The sequence below is a fragment of the Balaenoptera acutorostrata genome, chromosome 2 (genome assembly GCF_949987535.1).
Source record: "Balaenoptera acutorostrata chromosome 2, mBalAcu1.1, whole genome shotgun sequence".
Classification (NCBI taxonomy): Eukaryota; Metazoa; Chordata; class Mammalia; order Artiodactyla; family Balaenopteridae; genus Balaenoptera; species Balaenoptera acutorostrata.
Window position 1 is genome coordinate 8498808 of NC_080065.1, and position 22162 is coordinate 8520969.

Sequence of the window (22162 nt, forward strand, 5' to 3'; positions counted from 1 at the left end):
AGGGGGTCCTGAGATGGGTGGCCGCCCTTACCGAGGAGCTGGTTAGAGACGCACGCGCCCTGCCCCTGCCCAGTCAGAAACTCTGGGCCTGCCCGGGTGGGATCTCTGCCGAGCTTGGGTGGCTCTGACACCTTCAAGTGTGAGGGCCATTGGCCCGAGGGAATTCCTTTTTGGAACAGTGTGGTTATTTTTCCTGGGTTAAGTTCACCTTAAGATTAGAAGCTTTACCTCTTCCCTGCATCACCCATCGCAGCGTGTGTTCCGTTTTGTGAAACTACACACCACTGTTCCAGAGAGCGAACGCGTGTGCGTTGAGATGCGGTCCGTGGGCATTTGGAGCGCGGGGCAGCGGGAGACGGCCCTCGGGCCGGCCCCGGGCTTCCCCTCCTGTGCACAGTGACACACGGGGCACTTTCGGCTCTGCACTTTGGTGCCCTGGGACAGAGCCCTGCCCTGCGCCTTCCGCGGGCTTGAAACCGGCTCTCAACAGGCCCCGGCTTTGCGGGCTGTGGGCGAGGCCAGGAACTGTTACGCCCTTTGGTGCTGAGTTGTTAAAGATTCCTTTCTGGGGCTGGCGTTTACCTTACAGACCGAGAGGAGTTTGTCTGACCGCTGGGCCCTGGCGGCAGCGCGGCGGGAGAAGGGGTGGGAAGGGCCGTCCGCGTGGCCGCGTCTCAGGCGCTCGCTCTCTGTTGCAGGTGCAGATATTTGGCAGCTTCAGCACGGGCCTTTATCTTCCCACCAGGTGAGGCCCAGCTGCGCCACTGCGCGCGCGGAGGACCAGGGTTGGATCTGCATAGCGGGGGTGGGGGGTGTCTGCACGTGTGTTAAGGCTAAAGTAGGTTCCTTGCATTCAAAGCTAAGGCTAGAGACGCGAGCGAAAGGAAGAAACGGTGGAGCCCGGAGGGGAAATTGCAGGAAATAAAAATTTAATGACCGTTTTGATAATTGACTGCTTTGCATTCTTCCTCTTGCACTTAATGTGGTGGGATACAGAGCACTGGCTCCTAGGAGCCGGAGGAAGTGAGAGCCGTGGGAGCAAGTGCAATAGAAGACGGTCTGAGACTTCTGGATTTGTTTTTGAAAGATTCATCTTATGTTTTAATGAAGGTTCAAGCAAACTTCTACTTGAACCGTATATTGTAGGGATTTTTATGGGATAGAAAAACGTCAAAGAAGTTTGCATTCTAAAGCCGTTCTCCAGTGTACCCTCGTCAAGGACTCTTCAGTATGTTAGTTTTATGTGTATCATTTTATTAAAAGCGTATATTCTCCCAAGCCACTGTTAACGCTTGGAGACTAAAGAGGCCACAGTCTCAGGATTTGGGTTGGCGTTGGCAGGGCCAGCGGGGAACTGGACAGATTCGAGGTGTCCAGGAGCCCGGGCCAGCGCAGCCGTGAGGGCCTCGGTTGCCTCGGGGTGCGGGACACTCGGTCAGCGTTTGCTTTCCACCTCTGTTATGAGTGGCTCGTAAGCTGCCCTCTCTCACCGAGCCGGGGGTGGGGGGGTTGCTTCACGGCACTCCGTCTGCCTCTTGGAGGACCTGCAGGCCTGTGCCGGGGGCGCTGGTTGGCTCGGCCGCGTGTGCTGCTGTGTGGGGAGGCGAGCAGGGCTCACACTCGCTTTTCTCCCACCCAGCGACATCGACTTAGTGGTCTTTGGAAAATGGGAGCGCCCTCCGCTGCAGCTGTTGGAGCAGGCCCTGCGGAAACACAGCGTGGCCGAGCCAGGCTCCATCAAGGTCCTCGACAAGGCGACGGTAAGTGCGGGTTCTGGGCCCCGGCCCCGGGCCCGTGCAGGGGCTCTGCACGCCCGCAGGCAGCCTGCGTCCCACAGGGTCAGCTGATGTGGACAGTGGTTTCTGGCTGCGTGTTTGAAGGCTTCCCTGCTTGTAGTGTAAACGCGCTTGTATTTTTTTTGTGGCTAGGAGTTCAAGCTGAGAATGTTTAGATACCATCTGAAGTACAAGCTGTGAGAGCGCCAAACTGTTCCTGCTCTAGAGTGTACGATGGGGTCGTCTCTCGTGAGGCCGCGTAGGGAAAGGATGTTAATACCCGAAACGAGACACATCCAGAGGCTCCCTTTTGTGGAGAATGTAGCAGAATGATTAGACTGTGGCATTTATTACGTAGAAAAAGATTACCATTTGCCAAGTTATACTTCAGAGAGAGAAACTTGCCTGTCCTTTCATCGTTCCAAAACTGTACCTGTGTGAAAACTGTGCTTCTCTCGGGAGAGGATGGAGGATGAGGCGGCTTTGGATGCATGGGCCCAGGTTCACCCTAGTCCAGGGCTGCCGGCGGCTCAGGAGCCCGGGGTTACCTGCCTGTGGGTGCTGGTTATCCGAGCCTCAGCTCTGCCCTTTTGTGGCTCTGCCGTTTGTCCGTCGCGTTGGCCCCTCGAGAGTGCATGGTGGGTGGCCGGTGGTCTCTGACCGGGTGTCCTTGTTGAGGTGTAGAGCAGCTCAGGAGGCTCAGCCTGATTGTCCTGGGTTCCAGAACTTTCTGGAGGACAGACCATATGCTGAGTAGATGCTGCAGGAGCCGCGTGGTCAGGTGGCCCCATTGCTGTCACACGCCTCCTCAGCTGCTGGAGGCCCGTCGTAGGCCGAGGGGCGGGGTCCACGTGCTCTCCTCCACGAGTGTCAGCTGTTGCCAGGCAGGCCTCTCCGCTGGGCAGCCTCGCCGGCATCTCATCACGGGCTCTGAGCCCAGCGCGAGAGCTGTGTTTAAGGTGAAAAGTGGTCTGTTTTGAACAACCACCAGAACATGAGTATTGCAGTGTTACTACCAATCTCCAGAATCTGGGGCTTCAACACATGAGCAAGGGAGAGAGAGAGTGTGTGTGTGTGAAGGGCAGGAGGGTGCCGGGAGTGATTTGGGGAGAAAAGTCAGTGCATACACAAGAGGCTTCATAGCTGTGTCCAGAGGTGCTGGGGAAGATGCTTGCCCCTGAGGAGTTTACCACGTCCGGGAGGCGTGGGCCCTTGACCATGGGCTCCTAAGGCTGAAGCAGTTTTGATCAGTTCTTTGGGAAAGTGTTTTGTTTCCTCTGCCTTCTTGGACCTCGCCCTGCCTGGTGGTGGAGGTGATCTCCAGGAGAGACTGTCACCACCTGCTGGCCTGTCCCTCTCACATGTGTCCTGGGCAGTCGGCCCCCAGGTGTGTATGTTTTAGAGCCCAGAGCAGCTGTGGGCTTGCAGATATTTCAAACCTTTCGTGAGACCCCGATTGTTTTGGCGGAGGGAATGTCCTTTTTTATGCCTTAGAGGTTGCCTTTTTTTCTGGAAGAACACAGTTTTGTGTGGGGCAGGTGTGGTCTGAATGGTTGCTTGGGCAGCTTTTATGAGGCTGGTTTTGAGTGCCTTTTAGTGATGATTCTTGTTACTGAGAGTATTTCCAGAATAGCCTTTTATTTGATTTTCAGGGAAAAAAAATTTTTTTAAGTTAAATTGTCTTAAAGAGTGAAAACCCACAGTAGAGTTGTTTGGAAAAACAATATCAGTACAAAATATAATTTAAAAAATGGCGTTGAAGTTACTTTGAATGCTTTCAGAAATTCTAGCAAATGTGATTTGGGGACCAAAAGCTCCTGCCATCCCCAGGCCCTCATGGTGGGACAGGGCCTCAGCTGGCTTCCCCTCGTGGTAGGCAGGCTTGTGGAGCACAGGCCCTGCAGAGAGCAGGTGGTTGGTGCTCGGTCACCAGTGAGGCGCCGGGTCAGGCCGGCAGGGCCGGGCGGAGATGAGCGCTAGCTGTTGTCGGATGCGGGGTGGCCTCGGGGGCTCCTGGGGTTGATGCTGGGGAAGTCCCTTTTCTTCTCGTCTTTACAATCTGGGGTTCATGATCTCTAAGCCCCTTTTGTGTATAAGGAGAAGAACCCTCTGTACAACTTGCGAAACATCTGATGCCTGAACATGGGAAACGTTGCCTGTTAAAGCACAATTTTCTGTTTTCTAAAGCACAATTAAATCTTTGCAGGTACCGATAATAAAACTCACAGACCAGGAGACGGAAGTTAAAGTCGACATCAGCTTTAACATGGAGACTGGGGTCCGGGCAGCAGAGTTCATCAAGAATTACATGAAGGTGCTGTCTCAGCAAGTTAGCACAGTGAAAACAAGGGGGTGGTAATCTTTAATGAGAAAGACTGTAACAGTTGAATTTATCCTACAGTACTATTTCTAGAGACACTTTGAAACTACAGAGCTGTTTTGCAAATTTGCCTTCCTTGGCTAACCGTTTCATACACTCGAGCATTATTTTAGAGCACTTTGTTGAAATATTCTTTCTAGTTATTACAAAATGACCATCCCTGTAGCTCAGCGTGCCTGATTGGAAGTTGAGTACATCATAGTGGAGTGTATGTAGATGTGCTTACTTTGGGTGGTCTCAGTGCCTAAGGATGGGACGCCTTCACCGGACGCTGACCAGGTGTGTGGTCCAGTTAAGTGGAGAGTCCTTCCCTCCTGTTGCCGCGGAGGTGGCGAGGCGACCCCAGCACCATCATCTGGACCCTGCCTCTGCCCACGGTTTCGGGACCGTGCGCCTCCAGTGGTCCCCTTCCCTCTGCACCATCAGGCTTGTCTGAAGGGCCATTTCTACCCCAGCAGAGCAGGAAAAGCAGCAGAAGCTTCCACCTCCCTCCACCCCTTTCTCAGCCCTTCTGCCCTCCACCCTTCGCCCTGCGTTTGGCGATGTTGCCTTCTGCTCGCCTCCTGCTGCCCCCCTTGCTCCTCTCACGGGTGCTTCTGAGTGCTGGCGTTTGCACACTGCTGCACAGCCAGTGAGCCCTGAGAGCCCTGCGCTGGGCACCGGCGAGCGGGGAGACACTGGGAGGAAATGCTCATTCACTCCCCAGCCCCACTGGGCTTGGGGTCTCCATGCAGGCTCCCCACCTCATCCCTGCTGGACCGTAACCTGGGGAGGGGCCCCCCAGCGGGGCCCTGATGAGCCCCTCACGTGATTCATTCTCAGGCCCCTGCGGTGTGAGGATGATTGGCCTTGAGCCTTCCGAGGGGCAAGAGGATGAACTGAGCTTCCTGTCTGCCATGTGGAATTTGTTGTGTGAGAAGTCTTCCAAGCCCTAGAATCTAACCAGATGATGTTTTTCTTTTGGAATTTACAGAAATATTCATTGCTGCCTTACTTGATTTTAGTACTGAAACAGTTCCTCCTGCAGAGGGACCTGAATGAAGTTTTTACAGGTGGAATTAGCTCGTACAGCCTAATTTTAATGGCCATCAGCTTTCTACAGGTGAGTGTGCTTTCTCTCGAGAACCTTTGACCCTGAGGCTTCCGTGGGAGTATCCTTCCTTGACGTTCTTACCGGTTGCTTCACGGGTTCCAGCTCCTTGCTGTCCCTTCAGTATTCTGTTTTGGTGTGGTAGAAATTGACTTCTAATCTTCATAATAAAACTCTGTTTTGATCAGTACTTTTTCCTTTGCTCCTTCATAGCTTATTTTTGTATCCGATTTAACTGTTGGAGGGAGGGCTTATCTCGTTCTGTCAGTCGGGTGTATATTGATCTATCCTTGAAGAAACACTCTTTATATTTAGAAAAATTTCATGCCTTGAGGGACAGTGAAAAACTGTTTTTCTCAGTTCTTGACTGTGATTTATACTGCAAAATTTGTCTCAGAAAAAAAGTTGGCTACCACAGAAAGTAAAAAAATACTGAAGAGGGCTTTTTTTTCTGAGTGATGAAAAATCAGTATTTTGTCTTTAATTATCTGTTGCCCTTATTTTGTTGAGTACCATGGAAAAATCAATCAAGAGAGAACCTCCCTAAGTATTAAATGCTGTGATGCAGTGATAAACTATACTTATACTACTTTTTAGACATATATTCTCTAAGTTAACGGAGACATGAATTGCCCCGTTTACATTTACTGGAAAGAAGGACCGCGCCTGTGTTCTAGCTGCACGGCACCGTCCTCCATGTTTACCAGCAGGTTTGCATTTGTGGTTTTATGTCCAGAATTTGGTCATTTTTCTCAGTGTCATTAGTACAGCTGACAGTAGGATTGCTGGTCACAGCCCATGTTGATTTTTTCCACCATGTTGATTTCACCATGTTGATTTCCTTGGCATGTTTTTGCAGAGGTGCTGTAAGAACGGTGAAAATGGAGTTCCACGCCTGTTTTCTTACCGTTCTAATGACAGTGCCTTGGCCTCCCCTTTCACCTCGGAGATGCTGCCCTTGTAGCCGTTCTTCCTGAGTTTTCGGACATTATTTTGAACAGAGCACAACCTTGTGTGCTTAATTTATCTCCTCCCTTTTTCCTGATTGGAACTATTCCAGTAGCCTTGTAACGGACCACTGCCCACTTTCGTGGTGCTGGGCTCCCCGTCTGAAGTGACCATGGAGGCCGCACCCGGCCGGGGCGGGGTTGCCCCTGTCCCCTGCCCATCCCTCGGTGCCTTGCCCGCCCTGCCTCAAAGCCGTGACTGCTGTAGCGTCTGTGTTCATTTCACGGCTCATTGAGGTCAGGAGGCCCAGCCTTGCCCCGGGTGGGTGGGCTCTCAGCTGGATGATTTTTGACTAAGGCCAGGAAGATAAGGAAGGGAGAGGTAAGGCAAAAGTAAGAATGTAGCAGTGTGCCTTTGTAAGGTCTTCCGAACCCTGAAAACACCTGCAGGCCTTAGAAACCATATTTCCTTGCAGAGCCCTGTGTTATAAGCATTTTCAGCCCTTGTGCTGCCAGGACCTGGACTTTTACGTCCTTTTGGACTTGACCGTCCTTTTCTTGATTGCCGCTGTCCAGTGTGACTTGCTGTGTGAGGGCAGTGCTGTCTGCTCGGTCCAGCAGCATGGCCGTGTGTGCTTTAGGGCGCTGGCAGTGTGGCTATAGCAGCCCAGCAAACTGAATGTTTAATTTGTTTGTTTTAATCCGTTTAAGTATAAATACTCACATACGGCTCGTGGCCGTCACAGTGGGCAGCGCAGGTCCCTGTTGCTCACATTCGTGAGCCTCTTAAATTAGTGACACTTGGGTGGGGTCAGTAGACAGGGGCTTGGAGCTTCAGAATAAATCCATTACCTGCTTCAGGAAAGCGTGGTGTGGAGCTGAGGCTGACGCGCACCCGTATGCCAGGCAGGGATGTGCGTTTGCTGTAAATATCGGGATGCGGTGCTGCCTACCATACGCGGTTTACATTAACCCTTCCACGCGGCGCTGTGGTGCTGTTCAGTCGCACACTGCCCCCTGCTGGCTGCATTTCAGAATCATGGAATTGAGATTAGAATCTGTGAAAGTACCTCCACCATCTAGGTGACTAAATTGTGCAGAATATGGCCCACTTGTTTATCAGTGTTTGGGAATTGGCGGTTCATCAGACGTCTGTGTAGGAGGTAGCTATATGGGTTACAGATTTCAAAGAATTAAAGTATAATTTAAAAATTCAGATGAGCAGCTTTTATTTCTTTTGCGCACTCTTGATTGGGAAAAGGTGTCCAGGCTCAGTGGGTGCCTCCTGGCTGCCTCTGCGAGCGTCCTCGCGGTGCTGGTGAGCAGGCGAGGGCCACCGACCGCGCGCACCCTCGGCCAGCTAGCCGACGCCCCCGCGCGCTGCTGTGCGTGGCGAGTGACCGGAATCCCTGCAAACCGTGGGTGCCTTGCTTTTACAGTTGCATCCGAGAATTGATGCCCGGAGAGCTGATGAAAACCTTGGAATGCTTCTTGTAGAATTCTTTGAACTCTACGGAAGAAATTTTAATTACTTGAAAACTGGTATTAGAATAAAAGAAGGAGGTGCCTATATCGCCAAAGAGGAGATCATGAAAGCCATGACCAGCGGGTACAGGCCATCGATGCTGTGCATTGAGGACCCCCTGCTGCCTGGTAAGGACCCTCGCTTTGCCCTCGCCCCAGCATGGAGGCGTCGCGCGCCAGCCGGGTGTGGAGGGGCGTGCACAGGTCCCCGCCTCACCCCCCACCCCAGCCGAGGGCACGGGATCCGATGCAGGTTCCTGCTGTACTAACAGAGTTAATGGTGGCACGTTCAGAATTTGTTCTTAATGCTTCTAATTAACGTACTGTAACGTTGCAACTTTGTTTACTTTCTGTAATCAGAAAAATGTAGAAAGTGAGAATTAAGAAAAAAATTTACTTTTTCTGAATAGAAAAGTGTTACGTATCCATCAGAAACCATCTGCTTCCCAGAAGTTTGTCACATAGAAAAGTGAAGTATGCCATAATCTCCTCCCTTTTGATGTGTTTTTCTCCAGTTTTCCATATGTGGATATTAACATTGATTGTTGCCTCCTTATTAATTGAATGGCGTCACATAATACCAACAGACTGCAGCTTGTAGTTTTATTTAAACAATACACCTGAGACCCCTTTCCTGTGTGCACGGGGAGTGTTGGTTGTAAGGGCTTCCTCCCCGAAGACCCCGAGGCAGGTTAGGGCGCTTTACACCCGCACCTTTGGCGGCCGTCTTCTAAATCTTTGCCGATCTGATGAAACCGTGCAGGGCACACTGTCACGCACCTTACGGCTCTTTAATGATGAGTGAGGTTAGACACAGGGTTCCTGTCAACCGCACAGATGTTTGTCGAGCATTTATTAGGTGACACACTGTTCTTACTGTTGGTGATAAAGTCAGTGACAGGGAAGGAGGGTGGAGATTGTTAGCTCCAGGTACACTGCCCTTGGTGTTACTTTTTGTGTGATACTTTTTGTGTGAGCTCGTGTGCTTTGTCCATCTGTCTGCTGGACTGTCCCCACTGACTTTGTAAGGTCCTCTGTGGGTCAGGGAAGCCTTTCTTTGTTGACATGCTGTACTTTTTGTCTCTTGTGTCTGTATTTGGTATTTTTTATTGTTTTGCTCCTGTATGTTTTCCAGCATCCTCAAATTTATGATTTTTGTTTTGTTTTGTTTTGAGGCTTCTGGGGTATGAAGTTTATTTCTCAGCAGTCTTTCGGAAGGTTCTCCTCTGTGGTCTGTAAACGCTGTGGCCCACACAGTGCTTATCCCTCAGCCCAGTAGGACAGGTTTCTCTCACCGGTTTGTCTGTTTGGATCAGTTAAATGGCAGCCAATTCCTTGGTCTTCAGTGTTTGCTGAAATGTAACTGAAAAATGAAAACCCACATAGTTACTGGGTTACATTATTATTAAACCTGGAAAGGAGAAGATTCCAGTACTTAAGGATATGTCTCCTAAAAAACACCCTCACCTGAATTGTGAAGAACGAGTTACGTGTAAAAATTAAAATTGGAAACTCTGCCATTCTTAACAAAAGTCAGCTCCTTGCCTGTAGCTCACTTGCCGACTTCAGTGGCGGCTTCGTTTTTATTTGCTGTCCACCCGAGAGTTCGGCCTGGCACCTTCTGTCCTCGAGGGTTTGCTCCTGCAGGTCGCCTCGGTGCTGACAGGTGTGGGACTCAGGCTGACCTGTCCTCTCGGTCAGGCCCTGGCAGTCTGGTTAAGATTGTGCTTTGGCTCCATTGAGCTTTCTGCCATCTGGGGGGCGACCCTACTGTTTGAGGAACTGTCACTCTGTCTCCATGAATGACAGCTCTTTTAACGGAGATGGATCCTGATCTGATGGTGAGATGGGCCCTCGGGCCGGAACACCCCCAGCTGCCCACGGCGATGGGCGCTGTGCACTTCCTGGCACCCGATCCGGCTGTGCTGGGGGGCCTGGAGGGCGTTTCAGGGCTGGGGGCCCGTGTGGGAAAGGCTCACGCAAGAGGACCACGCGGCTGGGTAGCGGCTCCCACGGCAGCCTTTCTGTTTCAGGGAACGACGTGGGCCGGAGCTCCTACGGGGCCATGCAAGTGAAGCAGGTGTTCGACTACGCCTACATCGTTCTCAGCCACGCCGTGTCGCCGCTCGCCAGGTCCTATCCCAACAGAGATTCCGAAAGGTAGCCCCGTCCTGGGTGCCGCAGCCTCTGCAGCACCGGCGCCCTGGCCTCTGTCGTTTGTTGATGGGTGTGCCACCCTGTCTTGGGAGACCTGGGGATACTGGTAAAGGAAGGCCTTTCAGGAGTTCAGCGTGGTCGTCGTGGTCAAGACTGGGAAATATTTATTTAGGGAGTTAACATTTTCTCAGGGTGTTAGTTTTGGGGAGATCACTTCTGGTTTTTAAAGCTGTGGCACGTGGTGCTTTTTCTCAGGCCATCTTCAAGATGTGGGTGCTCAGCTCCGAGGGACACGTCCACCCCCTGCCCCGGCCCCTTCCTGCACACTTGTCCCCCATTCCCCGTTTTGAGTGCGCACTGTCGTGGTGTATGCGCTGGGAAATGGGACCCTTGTGGTCACTGGGGCTGGGGAGGGTGGGCTTCCCTACTCGGCCCTGGGCTTCAGCAGTCTTTTGTAGATAGACGTAGGTCCAAGGACTTCTGCCTAAGAGCACCCACTTTTTCTGTACTGTGATCGCAAAATATGTTTGGGCTCAAACACCAGAAGTCATACAGATTTTGTAAAATTATTTCGGCTCTTTACCCACCTTTCACTTAGCGAGGCTCTGTGTTAGAATGTGAAGTAGCTGCTGGGAAGGATTGTTGACTCCCCGTGTCTTCTTGCTGCAGCACCTTAGGGAGGATCATCAAGGTGACCCAGGAGGTGATCGACTACCGGGCGTGGATCAAGGAGAAGTGGGGCAGCCGGGCCCACGCGGCGCCAGACCCCGGTGAGAGGCCAGCCCAGGGCCGTTGCTGACCCGTCGGTGCAGCAGTGTCTCTTTGTCCCTTGGTGGTAAACTGTTCACTCTAAGGACACCTCGCCTTCTGTAAGAGTTTCATTTAAAACTGTTAGGCTTAGGCCAGTGCTGTCCAGTAGAAATAACGTGTGTGCCACACGTGCAGTTCTAAAGCTCCTAGTGACTGCACTGCCAGCGCGGAAAGAAGCAGGTGAAATTAATTTTGATAATATATTTTACTCAGCTTTTAGTATTCAAAATGTTAACATTTGAACAGGTAGTCAGTATACAGAGTTACTGAGATTTCTTTTTGGTACTGCGTCCTTGAAATCCAGTGTGTTTTTTATACCTAGAGCACATCGTGATCAGGGTTTGTGCAATTTCCAGTTGAAACTGTACATCCACCTTGTTCCAGGCATATTTAAATGTTTTCCAGTAACTGAAGTGTAATTTAAAAAATTAATGGAAACTAAGTAAATTAGAAATGCAGTTTGTCAGGCCCCTGAGCAACGTTTAAGGTGCGACGGGGCCCTCGGGCTGAGGTGCGTGACGGCTCTGCCTTCCCTCCGCAGACGACAGGATTAAGACCGCCGAGCGGGTGGGCGCGTGCGAGGGGGGGCAGCCTCCGCGCCGGGACCCCGAGTCGCCCTGCGGCCCGCGCCTGGCCCTGGCCCTGCCCAGCCCCCAGCTGCTGTCCTCCGGCTCGTCCGCCTCCTCCGTGTCCTCGCTCTCCGGAAGCGACATCGTGAGTGTGTCTGCTGGGGGCGAGTATGTGTGGAAAATGCCCGCAGCTGTGAGTTTAAACTCTGCCCCCCTCGTTTTATCGCTTGCTCTGTGTGCCTGAGGCCACCCCACGCGCGCACCCAGCGGTCCCCGCTGTGCCGAGAGCCTCAGGTGGTGGGCACGTGGCCCCTCGGGAGGGTGGGCCCGCGCAGCGCGGCTGCCGTGGGTCGTGTCTTACCCACTTACTGGGAGATGAGACCTTGCAGTCTGGGCGTCTCTTCTGCATTTCCTTTACGTTCTTCTTCAGTTTTGACATGACTCGGGGGAGACCTGGGCAGACCGGGGCTGCCTGCATCCCAGGACCCTGGGGGCTCACTCTCGGCCACTCCCATCGATGTGAGGGGCATGGGCCTCGGGTGTAGCCGTCCTCTTGTCCCCCCAGGATTCGGACACGCCCCCCTGCCCGACGCCCAGCGTGCGCCAGTTCAGCCTCCAGGCGCCTGCCCCTCTGCCGGCCAGCCTGCCCGCCGCCCTGCCCGTGCCGAGTGGCAGACCTCAGCCCGCCACGCCCAGGACGCTGGTCATGGCAACTAATACCCAGGTAAGCGGCTGGTGACGGCCCCGGGACCAGCTCCCCCAGCTGCTGCCTGTGCTGTAGGCCTGGCTGATGTGGCAGAACTAGAGAAACAACTTTAACAATCTGTGGAAGGTCCGTTTCTGTCTTGTAGGAAATTCTCTTCTCTGGGTGGATAGGATGTAATTCTTGTTCTATAGATGTCTGTGCAGCTGAGGCCCACCATGTCCTGTGTTTGCAGTGAGGGGACTCTTGGTTCCCGGGCACTGAGGTGGCTTTTGACAAGCTCCACGTTGTTTTTCTGCAAATTACGTTGGCACCCAGCGTGAGACGACCGTCCTGGGACCGTGCTGAGAGAGGGACTCTGCTGCTGTCCCTGGCCGGAGACGGACACTGTCCTTGCTTTCCCCTCAGATTCTCAGTGTTTACACTCTCACTAAGTTTTGATATAAACTTTGACTTCTCCACATTATTCATTAGGCAGTATTTATAGGGTTGTTTTCTATTTGAATATGTCCTCTTTTAAAAAATTTAGACAAAATTAGAGCATAAAAGTTAATTTTAAATATTTTGAATTTGTACCTACTTCCCAAATATACATCAATTACACGTATATAAAACCCGTCACGTTAATTTACTCCTAAAGTAGAGCCAGTTTCTACAGTGTGGGTTACGATCTGAGTGTAAAGCAACGCGGATGCGTGCGAATGTATTGCCGAGCTCCTCTGCGTTGCCTGGCTCTCCGTCCAGGCAGGGCGTTCTCAGGACACGCCCCAGGCCGCGGGGACTGAGGGCAGCGGGTCCAGGATGCGTGGCGGCGGCCATCAGCATAGCACCCCCAGAAGCCTTCAGTTGCTGCGTCAGCGTGAAATGAGGAGGCAGGTGCCTGCACTTGGAAGTAAACTCTGCCACAAAGGATGAACTTGGCTCTAACCTCTCCTTGGGCTCAGCTCCCTCGAGAGCTGCGTGCCGATCGATGCTGCCTGTGCTCTTCCTCCAGGATGCTGGGAATGTCGGGGGGATGGTCAGGACCACATGCTGTGCCCGGTCCCATCTGTCACCCGCACGGACAGTGAGTGAGGCAGAAGCTAAGATCATTCAAGTTTTAAGACGAGGCTCAAAGCCCACTTTCTCATTTTATTCCCAAACTTCAAACATTACTTGCAGTGGAGTAACTAAGGGAAATCCCACTCGAAAACCTCACGTGTACAGTCTCCCCTGCCCGCTCGGCGTGCAACAGGGACTTAGAGCTGGGGCCGCGAAGCCGTCAGAGGTCCCGGGAGCGGGCTCTTCCCGGGGCCTCGTGCCCCTGGGGGCTCAGAGCCCCCATGGAGGAGAGGCCGTGGGTGTGCTCAGGCCCCGGGTGGGGGGAGGAGGTGTGAGGAAGGGGCACTGTGTGTGCCCTGCAGCCCCCGAGCGCACCCCTGAGGCCCCAGCTCCTGCTGCAGCCGCTGCCCTGGTGGCCACGGTCACTCTCCAGAGGTCTTTGGGGCAAATACATACAATTCTAAGACGAGAGCAGTGAGGTTGGTGAAAGTGAGTGGAGGGGCTCCCGCCAGCACCTCTGCACCGTGACGGGCCGGTGATGCAAAGGCGGAAGCGTTGGGAACTGGCGAGAGCGGGGAGGGTGGCCACCCCGTCTGCGGGCCTTCGCTCGGGCCGGCCTCACGCCTTTCATCTGCCTTGCTGAGGGCTCTTTCCGGAGACCGGGGGGGACAGGTATTTTGATGACTGTAGTTTTTTTGAATTGTTTGGTCTTCAGTGAATATTAAAACCTCACGACTTGGGTGACTGGACATACTTCACGTCGTCGTTGCTGTTGCAGAGTATAGAATGTGTCCGATTCAAAACAAAATGTTGTAGTCGGACACAAACTAAGGAGCCTGTTTGCAAATGGCACCCTCGTCGGCGCCCGCGGTAAGAACGGGATGGTTTAGCCTGTGTTGCGTTGGTGCCTCATGGATGTCTCCGGTCGTTCTCTCCCAGCCCAGGTTTACGATACCTCCACCAACGCTCGGGGTGGCCCCCGTGCCCTGTAGACCAGCTGGCATCGAAGGAGCTCCGGCGCTGAAAGCTGTCCACCACGTGTCTTCCCCGGCCGTCCCGTCTGCGCCCCCCAACGCGCTCGCCAGCCCTCACCTGTATCACAAGGTACGGGTCCTGTCCGCCCGGGTCCTGGGTTCCCACCAAGCAGGTTTGTGATAGCCCGGTGCTTAACACTTTCTCCACCGGAGAGGGAATTCCACAGAGATTCTTTTTTTTTTTCTTCTCTGATCATTCAGCTTCGTGTTCGCTTTCCCTGGTAACAAACAAAACTTTACAAGAGTTAAGAAATTATTTTAAAATTTCGTACAGTTTAATTCATCATGTATCTCTTTTTTCTATTGAATTTGTTAGCATAAAAATTATGTTTGAAGGGAAGGATATTTTGATTTCCCATTTTTCTGTTAATGTACACACTAAAAGAGCTTTGGTTTGCAAGAAGCAGATGATGAAACCAGGAACGATCACGCCCGTTTGCAGTGTTGTCTTCCCACCGTTTCACTCCCTCCCCGTTCTTTGCCGTGGGTGCCCTGGGCAGAGGGCCCAGCAGGGCCTGTGTGCGATTGGCTTTCTAGTGACCGGGGGGTCCCTGTGAATGCGTTTGTCCATTGCCCTGTGGCTGCTCTAAGTCCAGATCCCACACGTTAGAAACTTGGTATCAGGAAGATAGGTCGTTGTTAAGGCGCCAGGATGTTGGAAAGAACCATGGCCACGTCCAGGCCTGGGGGTCGGGGCGCGAGGTCCACCTCCGCTCTGGTCAGCGTGCTCTGTTGCTTGTCTGATCACGTTTGCCAGTAAGTTTTGATGCCTGAGGGTTGGCTCTTTGGACCTATGTCACTGAGTCCTGCATATCTTTTTTATTTAGAGTTAAGTAATAGAACGTTCCTTCCTGGATTTATCCATCCTGTCGCTACCTGGCTTGCTACGCTGATCTGTTAGAAATACTCAGGATGAAATTATAACTTTGCAGATGGCAAAAGCACTCTTCCTTAATAGCATTTTGGCTTTCCTTCTTAACCCCCTTCTGCTGGTTTTGCTCTGAAACCTTCCTGAGACCAGCCGTGTCTTCCCTGGTCTGCTGTGCGTGGGGCTTGGTGGCCTGGGAGCGGCCTGCACACACCCTGCTGACGTGGAATCCGCTCATGTGTTTCCAGAATGTCATGGTCGAAGTCTGGGGAAGAAAGTGAGAGGGACCCTCTTAGCTCTGTGGACACGTAGAAGCAGCTAGAAGTGAGATTCTGGACGTATTTGGATATGAACGCGTGTGGTTTCAAACAGGCCCACAGTTCTCGTGTTGCCGAAGCTCTGGGGTAGGGGTAGTTCTCTGTGTCTGGAGGTAGCGACAGGCGTCCCTGCGAGGTGTGAGCAGTGGCCCGCTGTCGGTCCCGGCGCGTCTGGGGTCGCGTGCACACGCGCAGCGGGCCACCGTGCGCAGCGCTGCAGCCCTCCCCGCGGGCCTGCCAGCGGGGTCGTGGCTCCTGCTTGCTCAGGCTCCCAGCCCACGGAGGCGGCGGGTCTCCACGTGGGCCCTGTCCAGGCTGGCCTCCAACCCTGTGTCCCTCTCGGTCCCCTCAGCAGCACAGCGGCATGAAACTGTCCATGAAGGGCTCCCACAGCCACGGCCAAGGCGGCAGCTACAGCGCGGTGGGCAGCGGAGGAGTGCGGCCCCCCGTGGGCAACCGGGGGCACCACCAGTACAACCGCGCCGGCTGGAGGAGGAGGAAACACACGCACACGAGGGACAGCCTGCCCGTCAGTCTCAGCAGATAATAGCCCCGGGGGCGCCACCCGGCCCACACCTCCCAGACTGGAGCCGGGCGGCCCCGGCGCCCCCGGGGCCGGAGACCAGCGCCCGGCACGTGTGCGGGCCCCCGGCGCCCTCGGCTGCCCGCCCTGCATGTTCCACGTGCGGTGGCCACGTCCGTCGTGAAGGGCGGCTCCCGTGCTCGCCTGGGGCCTCGCTGGACGTGGACGCTGCCTTCTGCCTCCCCGGAGTCTCCCTCCACTGGAGCAGGTCTGGCCCGGGGACTGCGGGGACGGACGGGGCCTTGGCCTTTCTCGGTACCGTGTCTGTCCTTTGCGTTGGTACTTCATTCCATGTTGTCAGAGCAACGGAGATCGAACCCCGTTATTTGTTGGGTGGTCATCCTTGTTTTACTGCCCTCACGTTTTGTTTCAAATTTCAGAACTGTTTTTCTATGTAAATATTGGAAATTTATGATTTGTGCAATAACTCAGATATTTTTTATTTAATTTCATATTTTCACATAAGTTATATTTAAGGGAGGAGGGAATTTTTTTAAACAAGCTTAGATCCTTTCCCGAGTTGCATTTTCTAAGTTGGGTTCATCCCGTCGGCTGGTTGTCTGATGAGCATTGTTACGAACACCGCGAATGAGGGGCTTGGGGTTTACTTTTACGTTCCTTCTTTTGGTCAGACGTGAGGCCTCTCAGTTCGTGGTGAGGGAGCTGAGTCCCCGCCGCCCCCAGCGGGTTTCCAAAGGGGTTTGGCTCCGAAGCCTTCTGACCAGCTGCCCGCCGGCTCTGCCGTCCGGCCTGTCTGTTGTCGTGCTCTGACCGTGGAGTTTTAATGTTTTGGGTTTGGTTCTTTTAAACTAGACAACAGACCCAGCATTTAGAGTGCCAGAGTGTATAACTTTCTATGGGGAGAAAAGGTGGTCACATTATAAAATCTTAAGCAAATGTGGACTTTGGAACGCCTCAGTGTTAGTAACACAGCCTGTAAATGATGGGTCTGGTGAACATCGTCACGGACAATGGTACCCAGTTTTAGGAATGTGGAGAAAGGAATTATGTTGATTCCATTGTGGAATCTGTCGCAGTATGCATTCGTTCTGTTAAGAGCAAATATAGGAGAAGTACTTGAGCTGCTCAGTGCGCTGTGGAGGGGTTTTTAACGCATCACAGGAGAGCACAGCCCAGTGTCGGGCCCTGGAGCGGCTGGCGCCCGACTCGAGAAGCATACAGGTATACTATGCAAGTGTATTCTGCCATGGCAGCCACTGTCTTTGTTACCCATTTTTGAACACTAATATACCCATCCTGCCTCACCCTGAGTTTTTGGAGCACCACAGGTGTCCTGGGAGTTAGGTGCCTCTCCTAGGTCATCTGACCCCCATTTTTAAAATGGGAGTTCTGGCCCTGCTGACGCTACAGGTGGGATGGTCTTTGAAGTCCACTAGCAGAGGAAGGTTGGGACGAGAAGCTTACTGCCCTGACCCCGGTGACATGTAGAAGCGGGGCGTCCTCAAGTGGGCTCTGAGTGTGGAGAGCCTCACCGCGTCTGCGGGCCCCCTGGAAGCAGGACTGGCCCCCGTGTGTTGAGAGCGGCTGGCCGCGCCTGCAGGCTCCCTGGGAGGCGCCCAGAGCCGAGTAGCACACTTTGTCTGCAGTTCTTGATGATCGGAGGTTATCAAAAATATTTAAAGATATTTAAATCGTGAACCTATTGATAAAGAAATATTTATAAAAACTGATCTGTAGGCCTGTACTAATCTCTACGCGTTAGCAATATTGACTGCAACCCTCCTCCAAGGAAACGCTGCGGGGGACTGTGGGAGCGCCCTCGGGTGTGCCTCGGGACCCTCAGTCCCTGAGCCGGGCGCCAGGCTCCAGCCCCGCCACGGTGAACCAATGAATTGGCCCGGCCGCCTGTGGCCACGCGCCGCAGGCCTGACAACAGGATATCATGTTTCGATTTTTTGTGTGTGTGGACAACAATGTGGAAGCTAAAATTGACATATTTTTATGTAAAGTTTTTCTATTCTTTGATTTTTAATAAACTTTGGAAACCAGGAGGTGGTCGTGTGTGAGTGTGTCTTTCCTTGCGGGGTGGGCGGTGGCTCCTGAAGTTTACGTTCTTGACTTCTCTAAGTTCGGAGGGCGAGCCATCGTGTTACCACTGGTTCGGTGAACTCAGAACCTGGTGAGGTTGCAGGCCGAGCGCAGGAGAACCAGGCCTGCCACAGGCGAGGCTGGCAGGATGCACCAAAGCCATGTAAGTGATGCTCTTCGTGCGCGGCTTCCGACAAGCTGGTGTGACGCTGTACTTCGACTTCCCGACGACGCATCTGTTTCTTCCACGTCTCTCTTAGGTCAATGTCATAGTGCTTCAAAATAACGCATTTTAAACCACCGAACATCACGGTGCGGCTTAATGTAGCTGACGATTAGGATTTATAAGGAAACGTATAACACTTCTTACACCAGCGAGTGACTGAGCTGCTTGTCCCGGGCTGCGCGGCGCCCGCGGCCCCCTCGAGTGGGACGCTCCAGGACCTCGTCAGTAGGGCCTGGCGCTGTAAGGCCGGTGTCGTGGGTCCAGTGCTCCTTCGGGTCCCTCCACAAAAGGCTTCCGAAGGCGCTCTGGGCAGGTGCTGTCTGCAGCTGCCAGGCCTGCTCCTCGGGCACCCACGTCCCAGTGAGGTGGCAGGAAACCTCCGAGAGCCGCTGATGCCACGTGGCCTCGGCAGGGCAGGATGCCGTGGCTGGAGGTGAAGAGTGGCGGGTGTGTTTTTCTGAACAGGACCGCCTGGGGCGGCCTTGAGCCCGGGACCTGAGTGGGGCCAGGGAGCTGGGTGCATGGGGGGGGGCACAGCAGGAGGCCTGACGGCCGAGGCGGGGTGCAGGAGCAGGCTAGAGGGCGGTGGGCTGGGCGAGCCCCTGGAGGCCGCGAGGGGAAGTGGGAGGCTCTCCCACTGGAGATGGGCTGGAGGAGGGTGCTGGGACGGTCCAGGCGAGAGAGGACGGCTGCTCGGGGCGCTGGATGGGCTGCAGCGCGGGTTTAGGATCTGGGGTCGCTCTGGAGGTGGAGCTGGTAGGGCCGCCTGGTGGACGGGGTGATGGGGGGGTCGGGGGGGTCACCCTTGGCCGCCTCGGGGTTTCTGCCCACAGCTTTCCGCAGGAGCTCGGATGGCGTGACTCCAGATGCTCGAGGCCTCCCCGAGGAGCAGGGGCTGAACAGGCCAGTTGCACGGGGAGCCTGGAACCCGGGGGCGTGGAGACTGCAGTTACCTGAAGTGTAAGCAGGGCCTCGGGGAGCTCAGAGGGGAGGCGGTGCCTGTGCTGTCCCGGCGGGGCCCTGCGTCCTCCCGGGACTTGGCGAGCCGGCGTCGGCTGTCATGAGGGTCCCACCGCAGCTCGGCCTCAGTGTGACCCTCTGCCCGTCCACCACGTTGTCTCAGGGCCCATCAGCGCTGACTCCCAGGCTTCCAGATCAACCCCTCGCGGCCACGTCTCCAGGACTTCCCTTTTCATTTATTTGTTTGTTTGTTTGTTTGTTGAGACTCGTGGCTTGTGGGATCTTAGTTCCCTGAGCAGGGATTGAACCTGGGCCCTCGGCAGTGAAAACGTGGAGCCCTAACCCCTGGACTGCCAGGGAATTCCCTCCAGGATTTCCTCTTTGAGTTGCTGCAGGGTCTCTCGTGCCCTGTCTTATCCCCGTTCGAGGTACCCGGTACGTGGGCCCCAGACAGCCTGTGTGCACGGTGGCGGTGACATTGGTAATTCAGACTCGCGTACACATTTTTGTTTCAGTCACCTTGTGATGATTTTTTAAAACTTACTCTTTATTTTTCTAGTGAAGTATAGTTGACTTACAATATTAGTGTCAGGTGTACAGCACACTATTTCAGTATTTTTGTAGCTCATCCTCCATTTAAAGTTATTATGAAATATTGGCTGCATTCACCCCCTGTGATGATTGGATGAAACTTTGAGGTGGGTGTGATGTTTATCCTTACACTTCAGAACTTGCAAAAATCTTGCCAATCTTTAGGCGACTTAGATGACCAGAGCAAGCCGATTACAGTGGATAGTGGCTACCATGAAGCACAGAGCCCCAAACGCCCCCACCCTTGGGGCTAATTCCCATTGGTTAAGAGCGACTCAAGAATAGGTTTCATTACTGTGTTTCCTTGGCTGCGTGAGGGCGGGGCAGCTCCCCAGCAATTGATGAGGAGGGCACCTTGGCCACACCGGCTGGTGTCACTCACTGTCAGTCTCCCAGCATCACAGGGTCCTGGAGAAGGACCAATTCGTGATTCACAGGCCCCAGAGTGAATTCTGGGCAAGATGGATAAACCCGGTGTTCGTTAGTGGGGTTTTCAGAAGGTAGGGCGAGTTCTGCCTTCAGTGGAGCCGCGTGCCAGCCTGGAGCGCCTCAAGGTCGCCCGTGATCCCCAGAGAGACCGCTGACTTTAGGCTGAACCCCTTCGCCTCACACTGGTGTTGAGGGCCAGCCGGAAGCCCCCTGGGTTGATGTGTTCAAATGGTTATGAGAAAACCACCTGGACTTGGTTTTCATGGCCAGTGTTTATGTTGTAAGATAGTGGCCCTCATAAAGACGGATTCCGGAAAGTGCGCTGTCCTCCCACCCTCTGGTCCTTCCGGCTCCTTCCTGACAGAGCCCGTCTTCCTCTGCCCCTGGCGCCTCCTTTCTCATCCAGCTAAAAGCGCACTCAGGCCCTCGTGGTCAAATCCCTCACCGTTGTCTCTCAATTGCATTGTCCCGGCAAGACCTGCACCCGAGATCCATGCCCCTGCCGGCCCCTCGGCCCTGCGCGCAGGGGAAGGAACACTGGGGGCAGGGGGGCCGTCAGCTAAGGCCGGGGCAGAGGGCCCCGCAGAGACCAGGCTGACGTTCTAAGTGCTTACTGGGCCCGGATCACCCTGTGACGCCGCCAGCGCTGTGGCTTTGCACGCCTCCACGCCGGGCACAGGTGACGTCCCATCCGCAGGTGAGCAAGGGGAGGCGCAGAGGTTAAGGAACTCGGCCAGGGTCATCTAACAGGTGTGGGGTGAGATGGGACACAGCTCCCCGTACCCTCAGGGCTCAGGTGCTCCTTCCCCCTTTCTCAGCGAGGAGGGTCTCAACCGCTACTTGGTTCAAATTCACACCCCACCTCCCTGCTCCCTTCCCTCTCCGGAGGCTCCTCGCCTCTTCCGGAACCAGCTGCCTGCATGGCTCTCTCCACCCTCTGCCTCCCCTCTGGGCTCGCGTCCCTGCCACTCCGTGAGACCTCGGGGCAGCCTCAGCTCTGCTTCTCTTGGACTGGGCTCCCAGGACGCCCTCACCTCCTTGGCCTCCTCGACATCGTTTTCTCTGCATTTTCCCATCTCCCAGCTCTGCTTGTGCCCTGGCTGGATTCCCCAGGAGCAACTCCCAAGGCCTGGCCACACTGGTCTCCTCCCCTCCACCTGTGTCCTCACCTGCTTCCTGGGGGGCTGCCCTCAGCCTTCCTCGATCATCCTACCTCGTCCACTGGGCATCTGTCGGCCTCTAAATCTGCTACCTACAACTCCTCAGGACCTAGACCCATCCCTTCCTCCTCATCCTGACTGCCTGGGACCGCCCTACCCGCCTGGCTCTCCCTGTCACCCTGCCCCAGGCCTGCCCTCATCCCCGCCCCTCTCCTGGACGCCCCGCCCTGGGCCCGCCCTCCCCTCCCCCTCCCCCCTCTCCTGGACGCCACTCCAGGGGTCAGCCTTCAGTCCATTCTCCAACTTCCCTCCACGGAGCACCATTGACGATCTTTCAAAAACACAACCTCAACCCTGTCTCTGCTTCTCAAATCCTGGCATGTCTCTCCAGGGTCCTCAGGATGGCCTTCCCCAACATCAGGCTTTATAGTACTGAATAGTTCCTTCCAAGTTTTATCTCTCTGCGTGTACTGCCTGAATTGTTACTTACCTCCTTTTTTTTTAACGCAAGTCCACTTATGTAGGAAGGAAAAGATATCCCTTCTTAAGTGGTTTGGGGCTGAGACTTGCAGGTCGTACAGATGCTGCGGGGCTGGCCAGAGCACTGTATCCTGTGACCGGAATTGGGAGCTTCCTGGGGTTCTGCACCCCCAAACGCGCCTGGTCCAGAGAGGAACAAACAGGGAGGAAGCCGGTCACCTCTCATTTCCTGTTTGCCTCCTCATTCGCAGGGGACACTGGCCAGCCCGGGCGCTGGGGCTCTGGCTTCACCACAGCCCCGTGTAAGTTTCCCTTAGAGCTCGGCCTGAGCCTTCAAGAGCCCTGGACAGTCGTGGCTGGCTGGTAGGACCACCCTTGCTCCCCTGTAGGCCCTTCTGAAGTGAAGGCCGCCCTTTCCGATGCCCTCTGAACACTTGTCTCTCAAATGGTCTGTACTGAAGGACTTGTG

General features: G+C 54.3%; 1 protein-coding gene across 2 annotated transcripts in view; it reads left to right on the forward strand.

The window, feature by feature from the left end:
- TENT4A (terminal nucleotidyltransferase 4A) overlaps positions 1-17810 on the forward strand; it is a 43631-nt gene extending 25821 nt beyond the window's left edge. Inside the window, exons 3-13 of one of the 2 annotated variants that reach the window (XM_057540317.1) lie at positions 699-745; positions 1640-1760; positions 3982-4089; positions 5129-5257; positions 7632-7845; positions 9750-9876; positions 10543-10643; positions 11225-11397; positions 11818-11976; positions 13936-14100; positions 15571-17810. In XM_057540317.1, the coding sequence (XP_057396300.1) occupies positions 699-745; positions 1640-1760; positions 3982-4089; positions 5129-5257; positions 7632-7845; positions 9750-9876; positions 10543-10643; positions 11225-11397; positions 11818-11976; positions 13936-14100; positions 15571-15762 (1536 nt within the window). In that variant the 3' untranslated portion in view covers positions 15763-17810. Of the gene's footprint in view, positions 1-698; positions 746-1639; positions 1761-3981; positions 4090-5128; positions 5258-7631; positions 7846-9749; positions 9877-10542; positions 10644-11224; positions 11398-11817; positions 11977-13935; positions 14101-15567 lie in introns of both variants that reach the window. The other variant, XM_057540316.1, reaches the window with a different exon arrangement.
- The last annotated feature ends 4352 nt before the right edge of the window (positions 17811-22162 follow it).